This window comes from Setaria viridis, chromosome 9 (assembly GCF_005286985.2).
Source record: "Setaria viridis chromosome 9, Setaria_viridis_v4.0, whole genome shotgun sequence".
NCBI lineage: Eukaryota > Viridiplantae > Streptophyta > Magnoliopsida > Poales > Poaceae > Setaria > Setaria viridis.
In genome coordinates this window covers 16,776,298-16,798,879 of record NC_048271.2, presented here as the reverse complement: position 1 = coordinate 16,798,879, position 22,582 = coordinate 16,776,298, and the positions used below count along the sequence as shown (strand labels likewise).

The 22,582-nt window shown below is 49.4% G+C and overlaps 2 protein-coding genes across 4 annotated transcripts; both read right to left on the bottom strand.

The window, feature by feature from the left end:
• Positions 1-2,592: 2,592 nt before the first annotated feature.
• LOC117837916 (uncharacterized) lies at positions 2,593-10,303 on the bottom strand. Of its 3 annotated transcripts, XM_034717724.2 has the most exons (18): positions 9,638-10,303; positions 9,397-9,507; positions 9,231-9,287; positions 9,060-9,136; positions 8,863-8,962; positions 8,583-8,656; positions 8,119-8,219; positions 7,785-7,888; positions 7,355-7,408; positions 6,934-6,989; positions 6,812-6,850; positions 6,572-6,713; positions 6,245-6,429; positions 5,683-5,750; positions 5,324-5,396; positions 4,886-4,947; positions 3,390-4,674; positions 2,593-3,060 (listed from the first exon to the last, which is right to left on the bottom strand). In XM_034717724.2, the coding sequence occupies exons 1-18, from the start codon at positions 9,716-9,718 to the stop codon at positions 2,802-2,804; spliced, it is 2,928 nt and encodes a 975-aa protein (XP_034573615.1). In that variant the 5' UTR covers positions 9,719-10,303; the 3' UTR covers positions 2,593-2,801. The 3 variants fall into 3 exon arrangements, with proteins under 3 accessions (XP_034573615.1, XP_034573616.1, XP_034573617.1); XM_034717725.2 differs by lacking the exons at positions 9,397-9,507; positions 9,638-10,303 and having other exon boundaries at positions 8,863-8,975; positions 9,231-9,270; XM_034717726.2 differs by lacking the exons at positions 9,060-9,136; positions 9,231-9,287; positions 9,397-9,507; positions 9,638-10,303 and having other exon boundaries at positions 8,583-8,670; positions 8,863-8,975.
• An 11,548-nt stretch (positions 10,304-21,851) lies between these two features.
• On the bottom strand, positions 21,852-22,298 carry LOC117835369 (uncharacterized). The gene has a single exon (XM_034714731.1). The coding sequence runs from the start codon at positions 22,296-22,298 to the stop codon at positions 21,852-21,854; it is 447 nt and encodes a 148-aa protein (XP_034570622.1).
• Positions 22,299-22,582: the final 284 nt, after the last annotated feature.

Here is a 22,582-nt window from a genome sequence, read left to right as displayed (position 1 = left end):
ATCCATGCTGGCCCGCTGCCTCACCAGAGCCGGCCACCGCAGCTCTCGCGCCCGTCGACCTGGGGTCCCGGCCGCGCTGTCTCAGCCCGCCGGGATGGCTCCACCCGCGGCCACCTCTGCCCGCCGGGATGGCTCCGCCCGCGCTGGGGATGGCTCCACCTAATGGGAAAAAACAGGGCTGACGGGAGAAAAGTGGGATGCCCCCATCCGCTCGTTTTGGAGGGACGGAGGTGTCCCACATCTGGAGGGAATATCCCCTTGTGGGGATGGACTCATCCCTAGTGTCTCCGAACCAAACAGTGGGACGAAGTGGGATCGTCCTGTCCTGTCCCACTTCGTCCCTGGAACCAAATAGTTGGGTTGAAATGTACACTTCGGGATCCCATGGGTCACTCGCGGGGGGAATTATAAACCCGTCCCGCACCCACCATGGTGCCATGTGTCGGGTTCCCGAACCGAGATCCGCGGGGGAAATTCCGGACCCGCCCCCGCCCCCGCCCCCATCGGATCGTATCAGACGCATGGGCCATGTGGGCTGTGGCCTCCCTGCAAGTCGAACGGCGGCGGGCGTGCCAACCCACCCAAAAAAACTCTCCGTGCACGAAACGCATCGCGGCATCGGTCGGCGCCTTTAAATGGGCCACTGTTGAGGGGGTCAATGCACACAAGGAAGAAGAGAGGTAACCGGTAGAGAACGCGTTGAAGATACTCCGGCAGCAGTCAGTTCCCATAGGATTGGTCAGCTGGCGTCGGGACGGAAACGTGAACGGCGACGGCAGCCATCATTTGGGGCTGGCCGTGAAAGATGCCCTTCTCCTCACCTAATCAGAAGCTCGCGACCGTTGCTTCAGCAACAGTCACTCTGATTCAGAAAAAAAGTGCTCCAGGGGATTGAATTGCCCTGCTTCTTTCATCAGGCAATGATCGCGCAGCCAGGCCTTCACAGCAAATGAAAGAGACACGGTTCAACCGGACAGGACGCGCGCATGGCCCCGAATCTAGATATAGATACCATGCTCCATCCACCCATTAAGCTCGTAAAGGGGCTCGGTACGGATGTCTCGCCGCCCTGTGAGCTGTGGCCACCGGCCAGCGCCTGTGCGCTGTAGCTTGCAAGCGACGGGCGTGCCGGAACAGCGCGCGGTGAAGGGTGCCGGTGCCGGGGGCAGGCGCGCAGGCGCAGCAAAGCCATCGAGTGCCCTGGGCACTGGTCCAAGTGCGAGGCGATGATGGCTTGGCTCCCCACTGGCTGCGAGACAAGAACCACGGCCGAGATGGACTGAACCAACCGATCGATGCTTTAGCAGCACTGCTGCCACTGCACATGCCACATGATGTGTGTGTGTGCAATGCTCGAGAGCACCTGCCAGTGTGGGCGCCGCCGATGAATCGATGGCTACGACGTGCCGCTGAAATTCCCGAACACCCAAAGGTTCCTGGGCTCGACTAGCGCCATGGCTTGGGATCCCGAAACGACGGGAACGTTGCGTCGACGCGGGTTGAGGTAGGACCGTGCTGTCCGTGCAGCTGTCCCTGCTTGCTGAAATGCAACCACAAAATCGTACGGGTGTATCAGCCATTCAGCCTAAAAGATACAAACGTCGCATGGAGGACACTGCGTGCGTTTCTTTCCGATCTATATAATCGCCTTGCAGGACCTCACCCAAGGTGGGACATTGTAAAAAGAGGATAATTACTTCCATGGCTCCATCCACTTAAAGATGTCAGGCATTTCATGAAAAATAGGATCAAATCTTTTGGAGAAGTAAACCCAGACAGAAAAAATGTGAAACTTAATTACTACCTTCCTATTGTTAGTTTATGAGAAGCTAATTAGTTTATTTTTTTAACTACTGATAGAGAAGGTAAAAATATGAAAAAGTAACTACTGATAGAGCAGTTAACCTGCCGGCTTCGGTTCAAAAAAAAATTAACTACTAATTAGCTTATCCAACGGAGGAGTATCATATTTGCTTCTTTAAACAGATGTGATATCCGCCATGTACTGACTTTGCCTTGAAATGAAGCAGTAAGAAACGACTTTCAGAAACCAACCATATGTTCAGTTCAATAGCTAGACTGCACCGGAAATAGCAACAATCCCTTCCAGAGAAAAACGAAAACAACAACAATCTATGATCCTATCGAGAACAATGACACGCATCGACGTCAAGAACGTATACACAAAAGAATGTAATGTCTCAGCAGCCAACTGAAACCCAGAAATGTGCAATGTCCAAATGTAACTCTTCACAAATTCAAATCAAACCCCCGTTGTGCACGCAGGCGCAGCGATAGACAACTCTCATTTTCTTTACTGATTGATGCCTGATAAATACAACAGGCATCAATTCTTCTAGTACACATATCGATCACATCAGCCAGGACACATTTGCAGTGTTGAGTTCGTAGCACCACATGATTACAATACAAAGAATCGCCATGTTCTTTACTTTTCTTCATGTGAACTGCTTCGTGCTCCATTAGTTAACAGAGCCATACTTCTCTATATGCACAGTGTTTCCCTACAACAGCTACACTACACCGGGCAGCTCAGATATTGGTTACATCGGCACCGCGAAATTTTCGAAGTGAAAAAACAAAGATTATATGATTAACACTTTGCTGTACAATTATACAACAAAACTCATTCGAGCTGCTGAGTTTTGTGGTGGTTTGAATATGCCCTCAGATTCGAGAAAAGAACTCCTGAACCCCACTGGACCTTGGAAGGGGGGCAAGGAGAAACCAAAAAGCTGAAAAGATTGTAAGTTGCTCAGCAGTTGCATGTTACCTTTGTATCAGCATTCACAGTGAAAGGCAGAGCTAGGGAAACATCTATTGTCAGGTGCTATTTTTCTAATGCTTATCTCGCTAATTGCTCGAACCATGTGAGGGGATATATGTATCCGGTCCATTAGATTAACTTTTGGGGCCTCAAGGATTGCCTTTGGAGGAGATAATGCATATTGGATTGCCCAAATGGCAAGAGGCCGCATGTATACGAGCGACCGATAATGCCCATCTGTGGTCCATCCTTCTGGTGTCTGGAACCAATACCTGCAGCACCGTAGAGAAACATGTCATATATAATTGTCACGTTGATGAACAGGACTCAAGAAATGAACAAACACTACCACAATTCCATTTGGATAGCAACTATTCAGCATGCATTGCTTGTAGAAAATAACAGTTAAACTGGCCTAGACAGATTCAGGAATAATGACATTAAATAATCAACACTAGAAACATCTTATTCCATTTTTTTCATGGAATATAACAGGAAGCTACGAAAAAGAGAAGATAGGAATTGCATTGCTAAGTTAATGTGAAAAACTGCATCACTGCAAAATCTGAAATTACTCAGTAAAGTGCGAGACAGTGCATACCCATATCCTTCTTCAGACCATCCAGCAGTAAAAATTCCTTCAGCAGTGGTAAAACCTTGATGCTCCATTCCATGGAGCAGCATATTTGCAGCAACAGCATATGTAACACCAGTCCAGATTTCACGAGATTGCATGCACGTCTCATCCACCTTTCCCTTTGGAGTCATACCATTAACAGCTCCCATCCGTCCTCCTTTAACCTTCATTACATTGAATTCAAATATTTTCTGCAGAGCAGTTCTTATCTTGTGCTCATCAAAAAGCGGGGGCAAGCCTGATGAGGCAGTGTACCACTGGCCTGCCAGCTGATCAGCCTGGATGGATTTGCTGTTGCTACTTGTGCCGCTGTCATAATTGAAATATGATCCATTCCATAACTTTGCCTCATATACTGCTTTGGCTTTTATGAACTTGAGCTTGTACTTTTCAGCATAGTGCCGATCCCCAAGACGATGTGCCATTGTAGCAGCAGCTTGCAGTGCAGCAAGCCAGAGACCACCACAGTAAGCACTGATTCCATGAACAGTCCACGCATCATAGGTTTGATCGGGAAATCCATCATTCTCAATGAGGCCATCGCCATCACGATCGAATTGATCCATATAGTCCATAGCAGCACAGACTGCAGGCCAGACATCTCTGCCAAATTGCATATCACCTGTGGCAGCAAAGTCTCTGTATATCTGGAGCACAAATTTGGGGTTCAGATCTTTCCATTTGCTTGTATCATGTATGTTATATGCATTCATTTCATGCCACGGATCATGTGTTCCAAGGTCATGAGGAACAGCACCTTTAGCTTTCCGGATTCCTGATGTACCATCAGCCAAAAATTTGACTTTACGCCGATCTTCATATAAAACAGCATTGGCAAAATCACGTTGGATACTCAGCTCAATTTTTGGGAATAAATCAAGGAGAGCAAAAGATGCATAGAAATGCACATCATATGTATTCCACATGATGTACTCCACTCCTTCTAAATACAAGAACTTGCCAACATTTTCAGGGCCATCCTTGGAAATCAAGTAAGGAATTGGCTCTTCCGACTTGAGTCCTCCATTGGTTTGTTCTTGCATTTGTGACCCATGAATTGCTGCGAATTTCGATACACTACGCTCGTCATCATTAGTCATGTGACCACTATCAGGGACTTGCTCCGCTGTCAGGTTGACATGGCTATCTTTAACAGACTCTGTCTTGGTGTCTTTACTACCCCTTTTTGAGGACTTCTGTTGATTCGAACCAGGGTTTGCTTTATCATCGATTGCTGGGGGTTGACCATCTACATGACCAGTAGGAAAAGCATAAGGTTCCTCCCATGCAAAAGGAAAAGGGAAGTACATGTTCTAAGCTAACAGAAACTCTGGTGATGGCAACTTCAGCTGGCAGAACAAAACTAATTGTAGCAAAAGTAAGAGAAACAATCCCCAAGACATTCAGGTAATCAGATTGATCTGAGAAAGAAAACCATAAGAAAGTTGGATACATCATACCTGTCCAAACTGTCCCCCCAGCTACCAGAAAGTACAGCTCATTAAAAAGAGTGAACTTATACCTGCAAGCATTTTGACAACCAGACATTCTAAAGTCAGATTTTATTTTCTCGAGAGGAAGATGATATGTTGACAAGCATATTCCTTGAATGGTGAAACCAGAAAAGTTAAAATTTTGCAAAATTCATGGAAACTATCCTGAATGAATTGAATTGTTTCCTTTAGTTATAAACTGGGGTTAAGGTGGACATGTGCATATGCTGAAATCCTTAAGAGTTTATTTATGATCATTTCTGACTTTTACTCAAGGCCACATGTGGATAACTATTCCTAGTCATCTGTCAACTTTCCATATCTGGACCATGTCAGCAACCATTACTAAATTTGAGAGCAGCAACAATAACCGTATAGGAACGAGAGAGAGATAAGAGTATATACCATTCTGGAAGTCTTTCATCCTTGAGTATAGGATTTTGCCACTTCTCAATTTTTTCTTCCCAAAGTTTATATTCTGCAAAAACAAGGAAAATAAATCAGTATGGACCAATGGTGCACATTTCACGTTAACATCATTACAATCTTATTGTTGATGTATCACTGTATTTGGAGGGCAAATTCTACATCCAATATCAAAAACCTGGTGTTTATCACAACATGTGGAAGTGTTTTTTGTAACAGCAAACATTATAGCACATGAAATCAGTTTCTGCATCTTACAGTTACATAGGTAAAAGATTTTGAGGGCTTCAATAGGTAAAATATCGAGAGGGCTAGAAACTAACAAAAGAAAAACATACTTGTTAAGGCATCATGTGCCAAATTAACAGCTGATCTCTCAGAAGTTCCATAAAATTGGGTGTACCTCCTGCAAAATGAGATCACATTTATGAATTATACCGTCACAGCTAGAATGCACTGCAAGGCACATTAACTCCTTGTTCATACTCCTTGTTCAGATTAATTAATTATTTCACTTATCAAGCACTGCTGATCTCAAATAATTCCTACTTAATTACTTCACATGTCAAGCCCTATTGATTCAAAATACCTAACTAATGACTTCACTTGCCAAGCATACTGAACTCAAAATATTCTATTTGTGCAAAGCCCACAGAAGGCTGAGACAAAGAAATTACTGTACTGGAGAGGCCTATTCCAATATGCTAAGTACTTGAGCTTCATTTCATGTCATGTGTTTAATATGATAAATAACTAAGAATAAAGAGCCGCAATATTGCTCCAATGAGATGTTATATGTGTTGGATTTGCATTGGTACAAGTCTAGTAGAGTAGCTGGGTAAATATGTATACACAACCAAAAGGTGTAGTCTATTTTGACAAAGACAAGGGGGCACTAACCTGTTATAAGTGCATCCCTTCTGGAACTTTACTTTAGGTGAGGACCAAGCCAGAGCAAACACAACTGTACATCTACCATGTGGCTCTACCCAAGTTGAGGCTGAGACAGCTGCACAGAGTTTCTGTCCTGGAGAAGAAGGCATACTGGAACCGGCACTAAAATTTTCCCGATTGAAGTGGCCATCCTAAAGGATAGCGTGGATAAAAAAAAATCGATATGAGAGCATGATGAGAAAGAACTGCCATAATTAAATGAATAAGTCATAAACAACTGATATGAAAAATCATCCAAAAAAAATGTTTAAAGGAGGAGGTAGAAGTAGTTACCTGTACCATGGTATTCCACATTTCCTTTGCTGAAACATGGTTTTCTCCAGAAAGGCCAAACACTGGCAAGACTGTCACGTTTACATTCTGAGTTTCGCAGGCAGCAACAGCAAAAGTGACTGGTGGATTATCCTTAGCTGTTCTGCAATATATACCAGCTTGTCAGCCTGTATAACATATAATTTAAAAGATCCACTAGTTAGATATCATCAATTCAAAGAAGACACAGTTGAAACTTGCTTGTGATGCAGAAGCACTCCTGATACTCCATCTTCCGCACTGCCCATATCACAAGACCAAACTATGAGTATGAGCAGTCCAAAAACTGAACAGATATAAGTTATACATACAGATCTACTTACATGAAGGGTTCATTGTAGTGACCTCCAGAATTATGTGAAAAACCTCCAATAGAGTTCTGTAATTAAGAAAATATCACTCAAGTAAACTCTGAATCAATAATAATTTTATGTACAGCAAAATTTGACTTATGCAATACTTTAGACCTAGATAGTTTCTAATATCTTTTTGTAATGGAAGTTATAATAATAAACTATCTAGCAAAAATCGATATCAAACTTAGAAAAATAACTACGTGAATAAAGTAATGGCAATCATGAACGTCAACCTCAAGAATAGATCGTAAGGGTGACAATCCCTAATGTGAACTGAGATTTCAGTACTGGGTAAAAGGTTGAAATTCATGGCAGTACAGCAGATGATGCAAACCAAAAAAATGCAAATATAGTACAAAAACTAAATAACTTTTGGATGTGTACTTACCGCCCATGTCATTAACAGGCTTACTTTTGCACGGTCTTTCCCAGTGTTCACTAGCTATAATGATCAACCAAGTAGAAAGGTTGTCAGTTAACTTGTTGGATCAAAAAGACAATTTCATATGAAAAACAGATAGCGGAACCAATTGGCATATATACTATCATTGAACCATTCATTTCTTCATGAACAATTAGCATCTTCAAAGCAACTATTCTTTCTTATATGAGTACTTCTGAAATATTTAAACACATTTTATACTAAAAATGATACTTCAGTGGTTTACAGACTGGCCATATGTGGACAATGGAAACATCTCGCATGAAGATGCCAGAGTAGGCTTTTCTGATGTCCTTGCTAGGAAACAGGAAGGTACAAAACTAAAACCTACAACAATTTCCAGCTTAGTGTTAAAAGAACTTTGTTAGGCACTTACCGTGTACACAAACACAGCTGCTGGAAGGCTGCTATCCTTATAATCATGAGGAATGAATGGTGATATTTGGCGACATGAGATTTTAAGGTCTGGATCTGGTTCACCTGCATCAATAAAGAACTTAATGATTCTCCAGTTCAAATAATGTCCTAATTGAGGCAAAAAGGGGTCAAAGTCACTGTGCTATTAACACATAGCTAGCTTATAGAACTACAATTCCCTCATAAAGAATCAAAGGTCACATGGTAGATAGAATTTCAAAAATAATACATAGAATTCCTTGTGTAGACCTGAAAATTTAAGTGATGTACCAAACAGATCTGCAATGGCATACCATCATAAACGGTCCATGCCCGAGGGAACAATGCATGATAGGTCGAGTGTTGACCACTCAAGTTCCAGTCCCATGAAGAAATTCCGGAGTCGCTGTTTTTCCTGAACATAAAACATCAGATAAAGGTCCTTCTGCAGAAGAAACAACATAAAGGATACAATATCTGATATAGGATGAAGTTGTTCTGTCTAGCCAGATTCAAAAAGGAAAATATGGGAAAAGAGAAACAGGCCAAATTGGAAAGAATAGACGCAGGACAGAAGGTACACAGTAGATTAGCTGGAAAGTTGTTTGTGGATGCAATTGTATCATCATTAATAGACTTCTGGCTGTTTAAACCCCCCAAAACGAAGGTAACTTACAAATACGCTTGCTTGAGCAGATGTTTGTGTAAGGCGTAGATTTTAACATGATACTCTGTGCATAGGATAGCGAAGAGCACATAAAACAGATTTATGACTTACTTTAAACCTTCATGATGTCCAGGGGCCAACACTGATGAGTATTTCTTATTCCCTCCATCTCGAGATACGAATATCTGGAAGAGCATGCCTTGTTGTGAACAAAAGGGAATAATAATTGCCAGAGTCAAAAAGATGTTTGTTTATGTGATACTTGAGCATTTATGGCACTCAAAAATGAACATGTCTTCATACATAATAAGACTCCAGCAAGCATTGCACATATGTCTCATACATCAATCTGAAGTCACCAAGTAACAGCAAGATAAGATTGAAGCATTACCGAGAACTGGTTCTCCATGACCGGCGAACTCTCGCACAGACCAGGTATGATGTGCCAATTCTTGAACTCTCCCCTGAAACCTCTCGAAATGCTACCACTCCTGCAACAACAATCTACTGATATCAAGGCAAATTCCTCCATAATGCATTAACATATGAAGTTCAGCGAAGCAGAGGCATAAGCACAGTGGTACACACCCCATCCCACCAAGTGGCAAACCCTGTGAAGCTGACGGCCTACAGCGCTCTTTTGTGAATGGATCGATCGGAGCTTTCTGCAAGCATACAAACAGAATCCATCCTGTCAGCACACAACCTTTCGATCCATTCATGTTTGACGAAATCATGCTCAGGACTGGCTGATGTTACCCTTCCATGCGATGCCTCCTCCCGTACATAGGACCAGAGTCTCAGGCCAAGGCTCATCTGAAATTTTCACATCGCAGGAGCCAAACTTAGCAGCTAGCAACAATCTACAACTTGGAAACTCGTGAAACACAGAACGCAGGGAAACAAATCCATGTGGCATCCGTACCATCCTCATTGCCTCCATGAAGGTGACGCTGAACTCCTTGAGCAGGTTAGCGTGGCTGTTGAGCTTCCGCCGCCACGCCTGCTCCGGCGGCGCCCCGCCATCGAAATCCAACTGCAACCAGGAATCCAACGGACCCCAGGCGTCACATCAGACCACCCGCAGAAACAACACGAAACGGGAAACAAACAAAACAGCCCGCCGCGATCGAGGCGCGCGCGCGGGAGCGAGAACCCGGGCTCACCAGCTGCAGCGCGGTCCGGCCGACGTACTCCTCCGCCGGCCACGAGTTCTTCCGGCAGTGGAAGATGTGGCCGCTCACCATCTCGCCCGCTGCTCCTCCAAATGCCACCTACCGATCCTCACCTCCGCCCTCCCCCACGCGATCCTGCCCACGCCAGCCGCCGCCGATCGGAGGCGCGCGCCCCCCGCGCTCCAACCAATCCAGAAGATCCGCGGGCGGGACACGCCCTCACGCGCCGCTCACCCGGCAGCGCTGCTCCTCATCGCCCCGCGCCTCCGCGGATCGACTCGTCGGGCCCCCCTCGGGGATCGACTGGCCGGCGCTGCGTGCGGCCGCGGGAGCGACGGTAGGCTCGCGCCGGCCGGATTGGACGACCGAATCCAACCGCCCTCCTCTCCCCCTCCCCGTCGTCTCCTTTACTCCGCGGGCGCGTGCGTGCTCGCTGGCGCGCCCGCGCTGGTGCGGTGCGGTGTGGAGTCGTTCTCGGCGAGCGGAGAAGGTGCGAGGAAGGAAGACGACGGAGCACTGCGCAGCCCTGCGCTTCTGGAAGAGGAGTAGAAGAAAGTGGCTACCGCCTACGGGCCCGCGCGTGCGTACTAGTAGTAGTAGTAGTACCCTCGGGGCCGTTGGGTGGCGGTGCCTGCCGATTCGGGGCTTGAGGCGGGCGGGTTTACTGCTTTTTCTTCGTTTTTGACGGTTGTTTGTGTGGTTTCGGCGTCGGAATCCGTTGAGCCCAGGTGGAGTTTGATTGGGAGCGGATGGATGGATGGATGGATGGACGGGATGGAGGGATGGGTCCGTCGAAAGTTATCCAGAAACCGAATCGTACCGCACCCATGACCAGACCTGCCGATGATTTTGGGTGGGGGCAGCGACCCGCAATGTTTGAGTCGCGGAGATAGTACTATGCTGGAATCGGTGCTGAATGCTACGCGTACGGGGCGACGGATCGGAATCGATTCGCCTTTTGTTTGGGAGGACAAATGGAACAATCGGTGTGGTGCGGCGTGCGAATCGTGGTCGCTTTGGATCGATTTTGTGGTGCGGAGTCGCCTTGATCGGGCATGTTTAACCAACTGGTGTGGAGAATGGAGATGCCCGAGATCTGGTGGCAAATATCTCTCCGGGAAAAGAGAGGTTTCGTTGATTATTCAGACAAATTGCGGGGTTTTTTATTCTGTTCCTTTAAGCCAGATTGACGCAACCAGACTGCAACTTACGGGTTTAATCTTGGCCATTCGTGTAAAGGCAAGCGTTAGATTAATTAAGTGGACCTAAAACAAAGACGAATCCTAGTACATGTTTTCACTCTTCACTAAACTTAGCGAAGGGAACAAAGGATCGAACACGTACGAAAAGTAGAAGCTGCTGCCAAAGCAAAGAGCGTCAAGAGGCAAGCTCCAACGGACGGTACCGATCAGCTGAACGAGCATGCTCGTAATTCTGAAACTGGAGCAGGGAGTACAGCGTTCGCACGGTCATCGTCATGATTATGCTTGGTTTGAACTTTGAAAGTTGACGGTGCTGCTGCTTCGGATTATTTATTCCAGCATCTCGTTATCAGCCCTGTCTTTTTAAAAAATAAAAAAGCGCATAAAGCAAAGTCAACTAAAGTGATGTTCAACATGTCCGAAATAATCTTTGCTTACAGTAACAGCGTCGGGTACGGTTCATGATGACGACTGGACGACAGCACCGATCGATTTGGTAAGGGGTTGTTTGGATTCTTGACTTAAAGTTTAATTCTTGTCACATCGAATCTTCAGATGCTAATTAGAAGGATTAAATATGATCTAATTATATAACTAATTATACAGACGGTAATTATATAACTAATTATACAGACGGAAGCTAATTCGCAAGACGAATCTATTAAGCCTAATTAATTCATGATTAGTACATATTTACCGTAGCATCACATTGTCAAATCATGAACTAATTAAATTTAATAGATTCATCTTGTGCAATTGATTTTGTAATTAGTCTATATTTAATACTCATAATTAGTATCTAAATATGTGACAGTGACTAAACTTTAGTCCGTGGAACCCAACGGGCCTCCCAATCGTTATCAAAGGACGGGGAAAAGTAATCTTCTCCAATCAATTCCAATCATTAAAACCCGTTCAGACAGGCAAAAAAAAAATCTCCGACTGCCTAATCGCTTCCCAGTTCTTTCTTCTGGTGCGGGGGGCCTTGATCGCGTCGCGGTGGATCGCATGTTCGCCGTGCACCGGCCACGTTGTCTTGTCGGGGGGTGGGGCTCGACGGCTCGTACTGGAATTCCAGCCACGCCACTGGGTTCCGCTGCAAAAAGACCACGGCATCTCCTGACGGAAGCTGCAAATAAAATTGGGAAAGGCGGCGGTGTCGTGGGGCCGGCAGGCGGCAAGTCGGGCCGTGCATCGATCCGCACCACGCCCGTACGTCCACGTTGCGGCGCGTCGGCGCGCCACGTCCCGTCTCGGGGGTCCGGGCTTTGCCGGCAGCGCGACGTGTGGAGCCTGGAGACCCCGGCTCTGGGATCCAGCGCCGGTGACGCGGCCATGAGCTGGGGCCTGCGAGAGAGGAGGACGCGGGGGCGACCCCGGCGCCGACGCGCGGCGCGCGGGGCCGCGCGCCTGCGGCTGCCTGCCAGGCCCGGGTGCTGCCGCCTGCCGACGTGCGCGGGGCGGGTAGCCGGGTACGGTGACCGTTTTTGACCTGCGTGTTGCTAGGCAGAGTCGGCAAGTTCAAACCGGCCGTCACCATCGAAAAGCGGCTCCTTACAGGTACGCTTAAAATTTCAGTGTTTCATTTCATCAAATGGAGCCTTGGTATCTCAAAAGCAAATAGCCTTTTTTTTTTGAAAGGGGAAGAGCGAAGGACTTCAAGTTTCGGAACTTAGGCCCGTTTGCATACAAAATCAAATTCTAAGAATCTGAATTTTGAATGGATTGATAAAATCTGGATTGCTGTTTGGGTTCTGAATTCTAGTGGCTGATTTTACATATATTTGATGCCTACTTCCCATTTATGGCCATGCTAGTATTTTTTATTACCACTAGCTACAATATTGCTTCCCATCAATGCACTGAATGAGTCACACAGAGATCCGAAAGTCCATGAATACAACAGCATACATATTCACACAACTGCGTACAAATTCACGCATGCTTACTATTTCTCATTACAAACACCCTCTCACAATGACTCCATTCTTCATTAGCAAACAAAGCATTTGCTATAGAATCTCGAAACGCATTCATGTCGACATCCTTATCGCCTAAATGATTGTTAGCACTGCTTCATTGAGGAGAAGAGGCCGCCGGCATTGGCATGTACTCCTCATCTTGGTCACACATATCGAAGTCTTGATCCTCATGTTACTTTCTCGAATGAAATTATGTAGAGCCATGGAAGCAAGGATTATTTTGCTTTGCTTATTCATTGGATAACTCGGCAAGTCTAACAAAATCCGCCATTTCATCTTCAATACTCCAAATGACCGCTAAATGATATTGCACAGGGATGAGTGCAAGTAATTGAATACCTCTTATTTACCTCTTGGTCTTGGACCTTGTTGAAGTTACGGCAAATAATACTTCATTCCCTTGTAAGGTGCAAGATAACCCGATCGATTAGGGTACCCCGAATCCACTAGATAAAATTTTCCTAATACATAAAATTGCATAATTATAACACATAACCAATATTTTTTTGCCACATTTAAATAACATGCTTATTTACCTTGTGGCGGATGAGGGAACTTATCACCATATTTGTTTGTGCGTCACTAAAAATCCTCATGTCATGTACAGACCCCGGCCATCCCACAACCGCGAACGTGAATCTCATGTCGAAGTCACAAATAGCCAATACGTTCTGACTCGAGTAACCATGTCAACCAACATGTTGAAGCACCTTTGACGATGGAACAACATCTGAGATGTGTGTTCCGTCTATTGCACCAATGCAATTATCAAAGTGAGGTAAGAAACAAGGACTCTGCAATTAGAATGCACTGTTCTGAAATGAGGATCTCTAGATTTTATAACATCAGCTGAGAGCTTAAATACACTATCTAAGACTTGTTCAAATTTCCTACTAACTGTCTCAATCGACCTCTCAAAATGATTTTCAACTTGTTTCAATGATTGTGGTGCTCCAATGATCCATAGAAACAAGGCCAATGACTCAATGGAGCTCATCCTAGTTGATGACTTCAATCCATATGATGACCCAACACATCATGCAGCCTATGAAAAAGTTCCCTACTCATTTGTCGTTGTCAAGATTAGCGGATCAAGACTACGGCTAGTAAATTTCTTTTATGCGCGTAAGGCTTCGGATGGTGGCGTGGGAAGACACGGGATTGGATTGGTTCGGGCAAGGAAAGTCCTACGTCCAGTATCGGGAGCTGCTCGCGTTGCCCACGCGGGGTCTGTAGTAGGGGTTACAGGCAGGCGAGAGAGGGAGCGGTCCCAAGTCTCTTGGGTGTGCACTGATGCTCTAGAGGAGAGTGTGTGTATTCTGTTGGCTTCAGAGTCCTCCCGTCTCAGGGTCCCCGGTTCTCCTTTTATAGCGCAAGGAGAGCTCAGGGTTACAGATGAGCCAGGTGTGAGGAGAAGTAAAGAGATAAGCTAAGTAAAGTAAAGTACAAAGAGAAGGAGAAGGACCAAGTCCCTGGGTCGCCGCCTCCTGCTCCGGCCTCCGGCTCATGTCAGCGCGGCCATCGGAGGAGGGCGGCTATCTTCGGATCCTGTCGACGATCTGCTGCCGCCCAGCGTGATGATGATGTCCGGTCGTGGCTACTGTGCACGTTGGGGAAGACGGCTGACCCCTATTGTCCTGCTTGCAGCACGTGGAACACGGACGTCGCATCCCTGTCGTCAGATACGTGGGGCGCGAAAATGGGCGGAGCTCCCTCCAGTGCTGGGCGGTGCAGGCCATGAGTGCCATGTAGCGAATCAGGGAGAGCCGCGGCCACTGTAGCCTGTGCTGTGTGGTCATGCTTGGGTACTTGTGGCAGGTCACGTCGAGGGGCGCGGGCGCCTTTCTGCGCGCCAGAGCCACGGCGCATTTATGGCGAGATCGACGGGGGGCCCACGAGATCCGCAACCTTATCTTCCAGTCTGCGCCCGAGGCGGGTACTTGTCTTGTGGACCCGGATGAGTCCGACCCCTTACGCCGTGGGTCGGGTGAGGCGGAGTCTTGCGGCGAAGGGTAGGGTGCTCCCGACCCCAGGACCGTGGGTCGGGCGAGGCGGAGTTTTGTCATCGAGGGGTCGGGCGTGTCCGACCCCTGGGCCCTGGGTCGGGCGAGATGGAGCGTGATGCTCTCTGCTCATGCTGGGCCAGCGGCAATCGTCTTCACCGCAGGTGGGCCTGGGACTTCATGATTGTTGTTTTGAGGGTCATTAGGAGGTCGTTAATATTTCCCCCCAACATCATTCAAAACATGTCGTAGCAGGCTGTTGGATTGCTAAGTGTTGTCATGACTCCCTCATATCCAGAAAGACTAGTTTTCACCTTCTTACTTTTGTTCATGAAAGCAGATTCATAGTACATACCGAACATGCAGCCCACAACTCCAAATTGATGCACAAGCTCCAATTGCCCCAGTGTTGGTGAGAATGTTGCCGTCGTCGTCCTTCAATCAGTAGGCGCCTGGTCGGATCACCTCATCTACCATGTACGATCCTTCCCATGGTGGAGAGAGCTTGTGTTTTTCCATGGTCGACTGGGTCCTTCGGAATACGAGGTCGCTGACCTTGAGGGTCCTCTCTCGAATTTTCCTCTCATGGTACCTGAGGAGGGTTTGCTGGTAACGAGTGGAGTGATGATGGCCGTCTCTTGCGCTTCCTCAAGTAGGTCGACCGTGTCCTGCTGAGCCTCCGCGGCTCGGCCTTGGTCGAAGGCCTTTACCCTTGGAGCACTGTAATCAAGGTCGGACGGCAACACGGCTTCGGCGCTGTACACAAAGAAGAAGGGGGTGAACCCTATGGACCGGTTTGGGGTCATTCTGAGGCTCCAAAGGACCGCTGGGAGCTTTGTGACCCATTGCCCGGCGTGTTTTTTGAGCCAGTCGAAAATGCGAGGCTTGAGTCCTTGGAGGACCATGCCATTGGCCCGCTCGACCTGACCGTTGGTCCACGGGTGCCCGGCCAAGGCCTAGTCGATCCTAATGCCATGTACATCATAGAAGTTCAAGAACTTCTTTCCGGTGAAGTTTGTTCGGTTGTCGGTGATGATGCAGTTAGGGACACCGAACCAATAAATAATGTCGAGGAAGAACTCAACCGCCTCTTGCGAGAGGATGTTTGTGATGGGCTTCGCCTCGATCCATTTGGTGAACTTATCCACCGCTACGAGTAGGTGAGTGAAGCCACCTGTGGCCTTTTTGAGGGGCCCGACCATGTCGAGGCCCCAAACCGCGAATGGCCAGGTGATGGGGATGCTTTGGAGTTCATGTGCTGGCAGGTGGGTTTGCCGAGCGTAGAACTGGCACCCTTCACACCTATGGACAACCTCCTCTGCGTCTCGCAGCACGGTGGACCAGTAGAAACCTTGGCAAAAGGCTTTTCTGATCAGCGACCTTAGGGCCGCATGGTGTCCGCAGATTCCGGTGTGGACATCGAGGAGAAGTTGTTTCCCCTGGTCGGTCGGTATGCACTTCATGAGTATTCCCGACGGGCTCCGTTTGTAAAGTTCATCACCGATGCCGACGAACGTCTTGGCGCGTCAAGCGATTCGTTGTGTTTTAGTCCTTTCCGGTAGGAGGACCTCCTCAAGGATGTAGGCGAGCAGCGGTGCTCTCCAGTCGGCTGGGTCGAGTGCCATTATGTCGGTGCCGCCGAGTGTGGTCAATATGGAGGCGTCAGGGTTGGAGCCCCCGAGCGCTTGGTTAGGGTCGGATCGCGCCAGAGCGTCGGAGCCCCCGAGCGCTCGATCGGGGTCAAGGTGCGTCCGGGTCGGATCTTCTCGGACCCGGGCACATGGCTCGTACAGGTCATTTACGAAGACTCCGTCAGGAGGGGGACCCCGTCTGACCGCCAATTTCGCAAGGAAGTTTGTGGCATCGTTGTCCTTTCGCGGGATGTGATGCAGCTCGATCCCTCGGAACTTGTCCTCTAGCTTGCACACCTCTTGGCAGTACGTCGCCATGAGAGGGCTCTTGTAGGAGGAATCCTTCATAACTTGGTCGACTACCAGCTCCGAGTCGCCGCGGACATAAAGTCGCGTCGCGCCGAGCTTGATGGTGATACGCAGCCCATTGATGAGGGCCTCATACTCCGCGATGTTGTTTGAAGCTAAAAAATGGAGATGGATTGTGTAGCGGAGCCTATTCCTGTCTAGGGAGATCAGGACCACTCCAGCCCCCAAGCCCGGTGCCATGACCGACCCATCGAAGTACCTCATCCAGTACTCGTGGGTGATATCCGAGGTCGGGATCTGGACCTCCGTCCATTCGGCGATGAAGTCGGCCAGGGCCTGTGACTTGATCGCGGTGCAGGGGGCATACTTGATGTCGTGGCCCATGAGCTTGAGCGCCCACTTGGAGATCCGGCCCGTGGCGTCGCGGTTGCGGACGATCTCCCCCAGTGGGTACGAGGTGACGACCGTGACCTCATGGTTTGTGAAGTAGTGCAGGAGCTTCCAGGTCGCCATTAGTACGGCGTACAGAAGCTGCTGGACCTGGGGATAACGGACCTTGGCGTCGGTGAGTACCTCACTAACGAAGTACACTGGTCACTGGACCTTCAGCACGTGACCCTGCTCCTCCCTCTCAACTACGAGGGCGGCACTGACCACGTGGTTGCTTGCCGCGATGTAGAGGAGGAGAGGTTCTTCCCACTCGGGAGTGACAAGGATTGGGGCTAAAGTCAGCGATGCTTTGAGGCTATCCAAAACCCGTTGTGCCTCCTCCGTCCAGACAAATGCGTCTGTCTTCTTGAGGAGCTTGTAAAGAGGCATCCCCCGTTCGCCTAGTCGGGAGATGAACCGGCTTAGGGCGGCCAAGCAACCAGTGAGCCTCTGTACACCCTTGACGTTGCGTACGGGGCCCATGTTAGTGATGGTCGTGATTTTTTCGAGGTTGGCTTTGATGCTGCGCTCGAAGATGATGTATCCGAGCAGCTACCCCTTTGGAACCTCGAAAACGTATTTTTCGGGATTCAATTTGACACTGAACCTTCGGAGGTTCGCAAATGTTGCGGCTACGTTTGCGATCATGTCGCTTGCTTGAGCCGTCTTTACCACTATGTCATCCACGTACACAGAAATAGTGGCCTTTGGCCGCTCGACTTGGTCGAGCTGGTCGGGCGGATCGATTTGGTTGGCGAAGCACCGCTGCATGTACCGCTGATAGGTGGCGCTGGTGTTTTTTAGACCGAACAGCATGGTCACGTAGTAGTACGAACCATACGGGGTGATGAAGGAGGTCGCGACCTGGTCAGACTCTTTCATCGCGATCTGGTGATAGCCCGAGTAGGCATCCAGAAAGGAGAGGATTTTGCATCATGAGCTGGAGTCGACTATTTGATCTATGCGTGGTAAATGAAAATGATCCATGTGACACGCCTTTTTAAGGCTAGTATAGTCAACACAGATTCTCCACTTCCCATTGTTCTTTTTTATAAGACCAGGATTAGCAAGCCAGTCGGAGTGGTACACTTCCTTGATGAAACCAGTCGCCAGGAGTTTAGCAATCTCCTCGCCTATAGCCCTCCGCGTTTCGTCGTCAAAATGGCGCAGGCGTTTCTTGATGGGCTTTGAGCCCGGGGCGATGTGTAGTGCATGCTTGGTGACCTCCCTCGGTATGCCTAGCATGTTAGAAGGCTTCTATGCGAAGACATCCCGATTTGCGTGCAAGAAGTCGATGAGCTCGCCTTCATATTTGGTCGGGAGCTTGGTCCCGATCCACACCATCTTGGTCGGGTCGCGACCTCCACCGCCTTGGTCTCCTCAGTCGGACGGAAGGTGCTCGTGGAGGTCGGCTCGTTGTAGTCAGGGACCTGTGGCGGATCCACTTCGGATTAGCTTGATTAAACATGATTAAGTCGCCTAATATGCGAAACTCATGCCTTAGCCAAGTTAACACGAAGTGTCGTCGGATTTCATCCGATTTAACCACTTGAACAGGACCGAATTAGCAAACTCACACGAAGGTGAGCGGTTCCACAGAATACAACAAGTCCACTGAGTTAAACAAAATTGGCCATTTTAGATCAACATTTAAAACAAACATCAGAGTTTTACAAGGTTCAAAGGAAACAACAGAAGGTAAAACAACAAGCGGAAGCTACTTCGTCGGGGTCGGACATCCCTGGTGAGGCCAGCCAGGACGTCAGTGATCCCTCTCCTCGCCGTCCGAGGAGGGATCCCACTCAACCTTCCAACCCGGAGGGAGTTGGGGCGGCCAAGTGCCAACAGAAGAGGGCTCGGGAGCAGCAACTTCACTTGAAAAAGAAGAGCCACAACAAGGCTGAGCTACTAAGCTCAACAAGACTTAACCGATAGGGAGTACGCTACTCCACCACTTCTAGACATGCAAGGCTCTTTGGCTGAGGGGTTTGTTTGCCAAAAGCACTATGTGTATCCCTACTTTCAAGTTTTAGCTCAGGTTCTAAGTTCATTATCCGGTCTAAATTAGCAACTTACTCTAAGCAAACATAGAACCAACCAAAGGTATATATCATCAGCAAAACCATGTCATCATCAGATTCCTTTATTACTCAGGGTAGCATAGCGATCGAGCAGTCTCAAACTGTGAGAGGCAGACAAATCGATTCGAGTTTCTTAACCATGCATGGTGAACCTAACCTCACGACATCCGCGCACCACCAAGGGTCGCTTCCTGTGTCGGCCTTCCCCATTAGTCCCCTAACCCGTGTCGGGCCCATTTCCTTTGGTGCAAGGTTCCACAGACCCGGCCTCTGCCATTCTGTGACCACGCTTGCCACCACGTGCGGCAGTTAGCAGGAGAAACTCCGTTCTAAGGACAATGGGGCGACCGCTCACATCTAGATTCGATCCGGTACTCGGCTTCCTCATCCCATAATAAGTATGAGGTTAGTACTTTCAAACACGTGATCACGAACACCACCACTGTCGGGTCTTAGCAAGTTTTCATAGACAGACGGGGCGATCAGCCGACCACCAAAGAGTTACCCAAAACCTTGCCCCGTCCATCGTCCTTATAGTTGTAATAGAAGAGGAACAACCAACTCCTACAACTTGCGAGTGACAGGAAATCACTCGGCTTTTACCGTTTCCTATTTAAGCAAAGCATCTACTCGGTCCAACAGCTAGTGTCCAGATCAAGGGATCTAAGTCATGCATCTACGGTTTCAAACAACTCCTATACGTAAATGCACAGACAAGATGACGAAGGCATGCGCAAGTTTGGGGAAAACAGGGGGTTTCATGCATCCGGGGCTTGCCTTCGAACGAGGAGGAAGGAAAGGGATCTTCTGCGGGGGCGGCTGCGGCTTCTGGAAGCGGGAGCTCTACTGCAGCTTCGTCTTCAGGCGCCGGGTACAACTCGTAGATACCGTCGGCGAGATGCAACTCTACACGAAATGCAATGCAAGGGTTAGTACTTTAGACGGTTATTTCAACAGCAACACTTGCAAGTTTTTAGCCTAGAAGGTTGTAGCAAGGCTACGGATAAGGTGAGGAAGTTCACTTGAGTTGGAGAAGAACAAGGTAAAAGGGTCGGATGGAAAGGAGCTTATGATCTGACCCTTGGACTAGAGGAATAGATGTGCTAGGGGTCCTCAGACTTAACGCAGAGAGTCCCCGAGTTTTACACATATACCCTCGGTCCAAGGAAAAAGATACAGCCGAGCCCTCGGGCGAGGCGGAGAAAGGGTCGGCGAAATAGACAGGGTCGGGCGAGACGGAACAGGGGTCGGGCGGACAAAAGGGGTCGGACGAGACGGAAAAGGGTCGGACGACCAGAAGGGGTCGGACGAGACGGACAAAGGGTCGATAGCTTACCTTCGTCTTACAGGTGAAGCTTGGGGTCAGGAAGAAGTAGACTTGGGTGGAGGGACTAAGGCTTTGAACAGCGGCGAGGTCCGGCGGTGCTCCGACGGCGGCGGTGCTTCTTGTGAATCACAAGCAAGCTCTTGCGCAGCGCGGAGGAGCAAGCGATTGGGTGGATTGAGGAAAACGGTGTGGAGCGGAGAGGAGAGTTCCTCAGGGACTTAGGCTGTAGCGCTTGAGCACGAACAGAGAGCAAGGTGGGAGGGCAGCGATGGCGAGGGGAACTCCGGCGGAGCTCTGGTATTCCCTTTTATAGCTGCGCGGAAGAGTGAAGGTGAGAGCGGCGCAAAGACCGGGGAAGAAACGATGGAGTGTGCTGCCGGGGCGGCGATTGAGCAACGAGGGCGGTGGAGCAGGACTTCGGGGATGACACCGGCGGTCATTGGGCACCAGAGACGGGGTGGCGCAGGCGCGGTTTTGCCGGTGGTTGAGATTTGGTGGAGGTGGGCGTCGTCGTGCGGTGGATTTGATGGAGGTGACCGGGGGAACGGCGCTAGAAGCGAGGTTGCTCAGGTGAAAAGACAGGCGGGCTGCGGCTGCGCGGGCGAGCGCGAAGCAACAGATTGTCGGGGCACTGTTCTGACAAGGCGGGAAAGGGACTGTCGCGGCCGGGGTCTAGGTTGGCGGAGGAGGAATCATCACGTAGCGCGGACCGGGGTGGCGCGACTGTGGAGGGGTGACGGAAAAGACGGGCGGCATCGGGCTCTGCAACCGAGGGTCTGGCGAGGTGATGATGGGCGCGGGCGGCGAGGCGCTGCAGAAAGGGTTGCAGAGGGCTTCCGCTGCGATTGGGGAAGGGGGCACGAGAATCCATCCGGTCGCGACCGGCGACGGGGCGGAGCGGCGGGTGTCGGAGGAAACGAGCCACGCGGTGGAGAAACTCTGAAACGGGCATGCAACTCGAGTGCTTCTGTCGCGGGAGATCTGGGGGAAAGACCTTTGTGGGTCCACCGATCAGTCTCGGTTGGTCCACTGCTCAGATAGAGAGATAGACTGCTGGGAAGACTTAGAAGGATTCGGCGGGTGAGTTGGGGTCGGCGGGGTTGGGACTGGGGAACCAGCGGAGAGGGGTCGGGTCTCAGGGTCGGGACCGGACTGGAGGTTGAGCACTTAGGCTTGGTAAGTTGAGACAGGGAATTAGGGACTCAGATTAAGATTAACTCGAGAGATTTTTGGGTCGGTTGTTACAGGACCGCCAGCGCGGCTGCATTCCCGAGCTTAGGGAGCTCGACGGAGTTGATGATTCCAGTGGCGAGCTCATAGTGCTCGCGGTCGCACGTGTAGGCGTGCGAGAAGGTGCTACCCACGGTGATGACGCCGTTCGATCCCAACATCTTCAGCTGGAGGTATGTGTAGTTGGGGTCTGCCATGAACTTGGTGTAGCATGGCTGCCCCAGGATGGCATGGTAGGACCCCAGAAAGTCCACCACCTCGAAGGTCAAGACCTCCATGTGGAAGTTGGCGCGGTCACCAAACGTGACGGACAAGTCGATCTGCCCGAGCGGGTACGCCTGCGCCCCCGGGATCACGCCGTGGAAGGGTGAGCTCATGGGATAAAGCTTCGACCAGAAAACGTCCATGGCGTCGAGGGTCTCGGCGTACAAGATGTTGAGGCCACTGCCCCCGTCCATCAGCACCCTGTTGAGGCGCTTCTTGCCGACGATGGGGATGACGACGAGCAGGTAGCGACCCGATCAGGGGATGTTGGGAGGATGGTCCCTCTGGTCAAATGTGATTAGGGAGTCCAACCAGTGAAGGAAAGAGGGGATGGCCGACTCAGCGGTACATACCTCTCGATAGCGCACTTTGTGCTGGTGCTTGCTGTGGTCGGCGTCAAGCCCTTCGAAGATCATGAGGCATCCCTCGGGGTTGGGGAAACCATCTCCATCCTTGCCCCCCCTCACCTCCCCTCCTA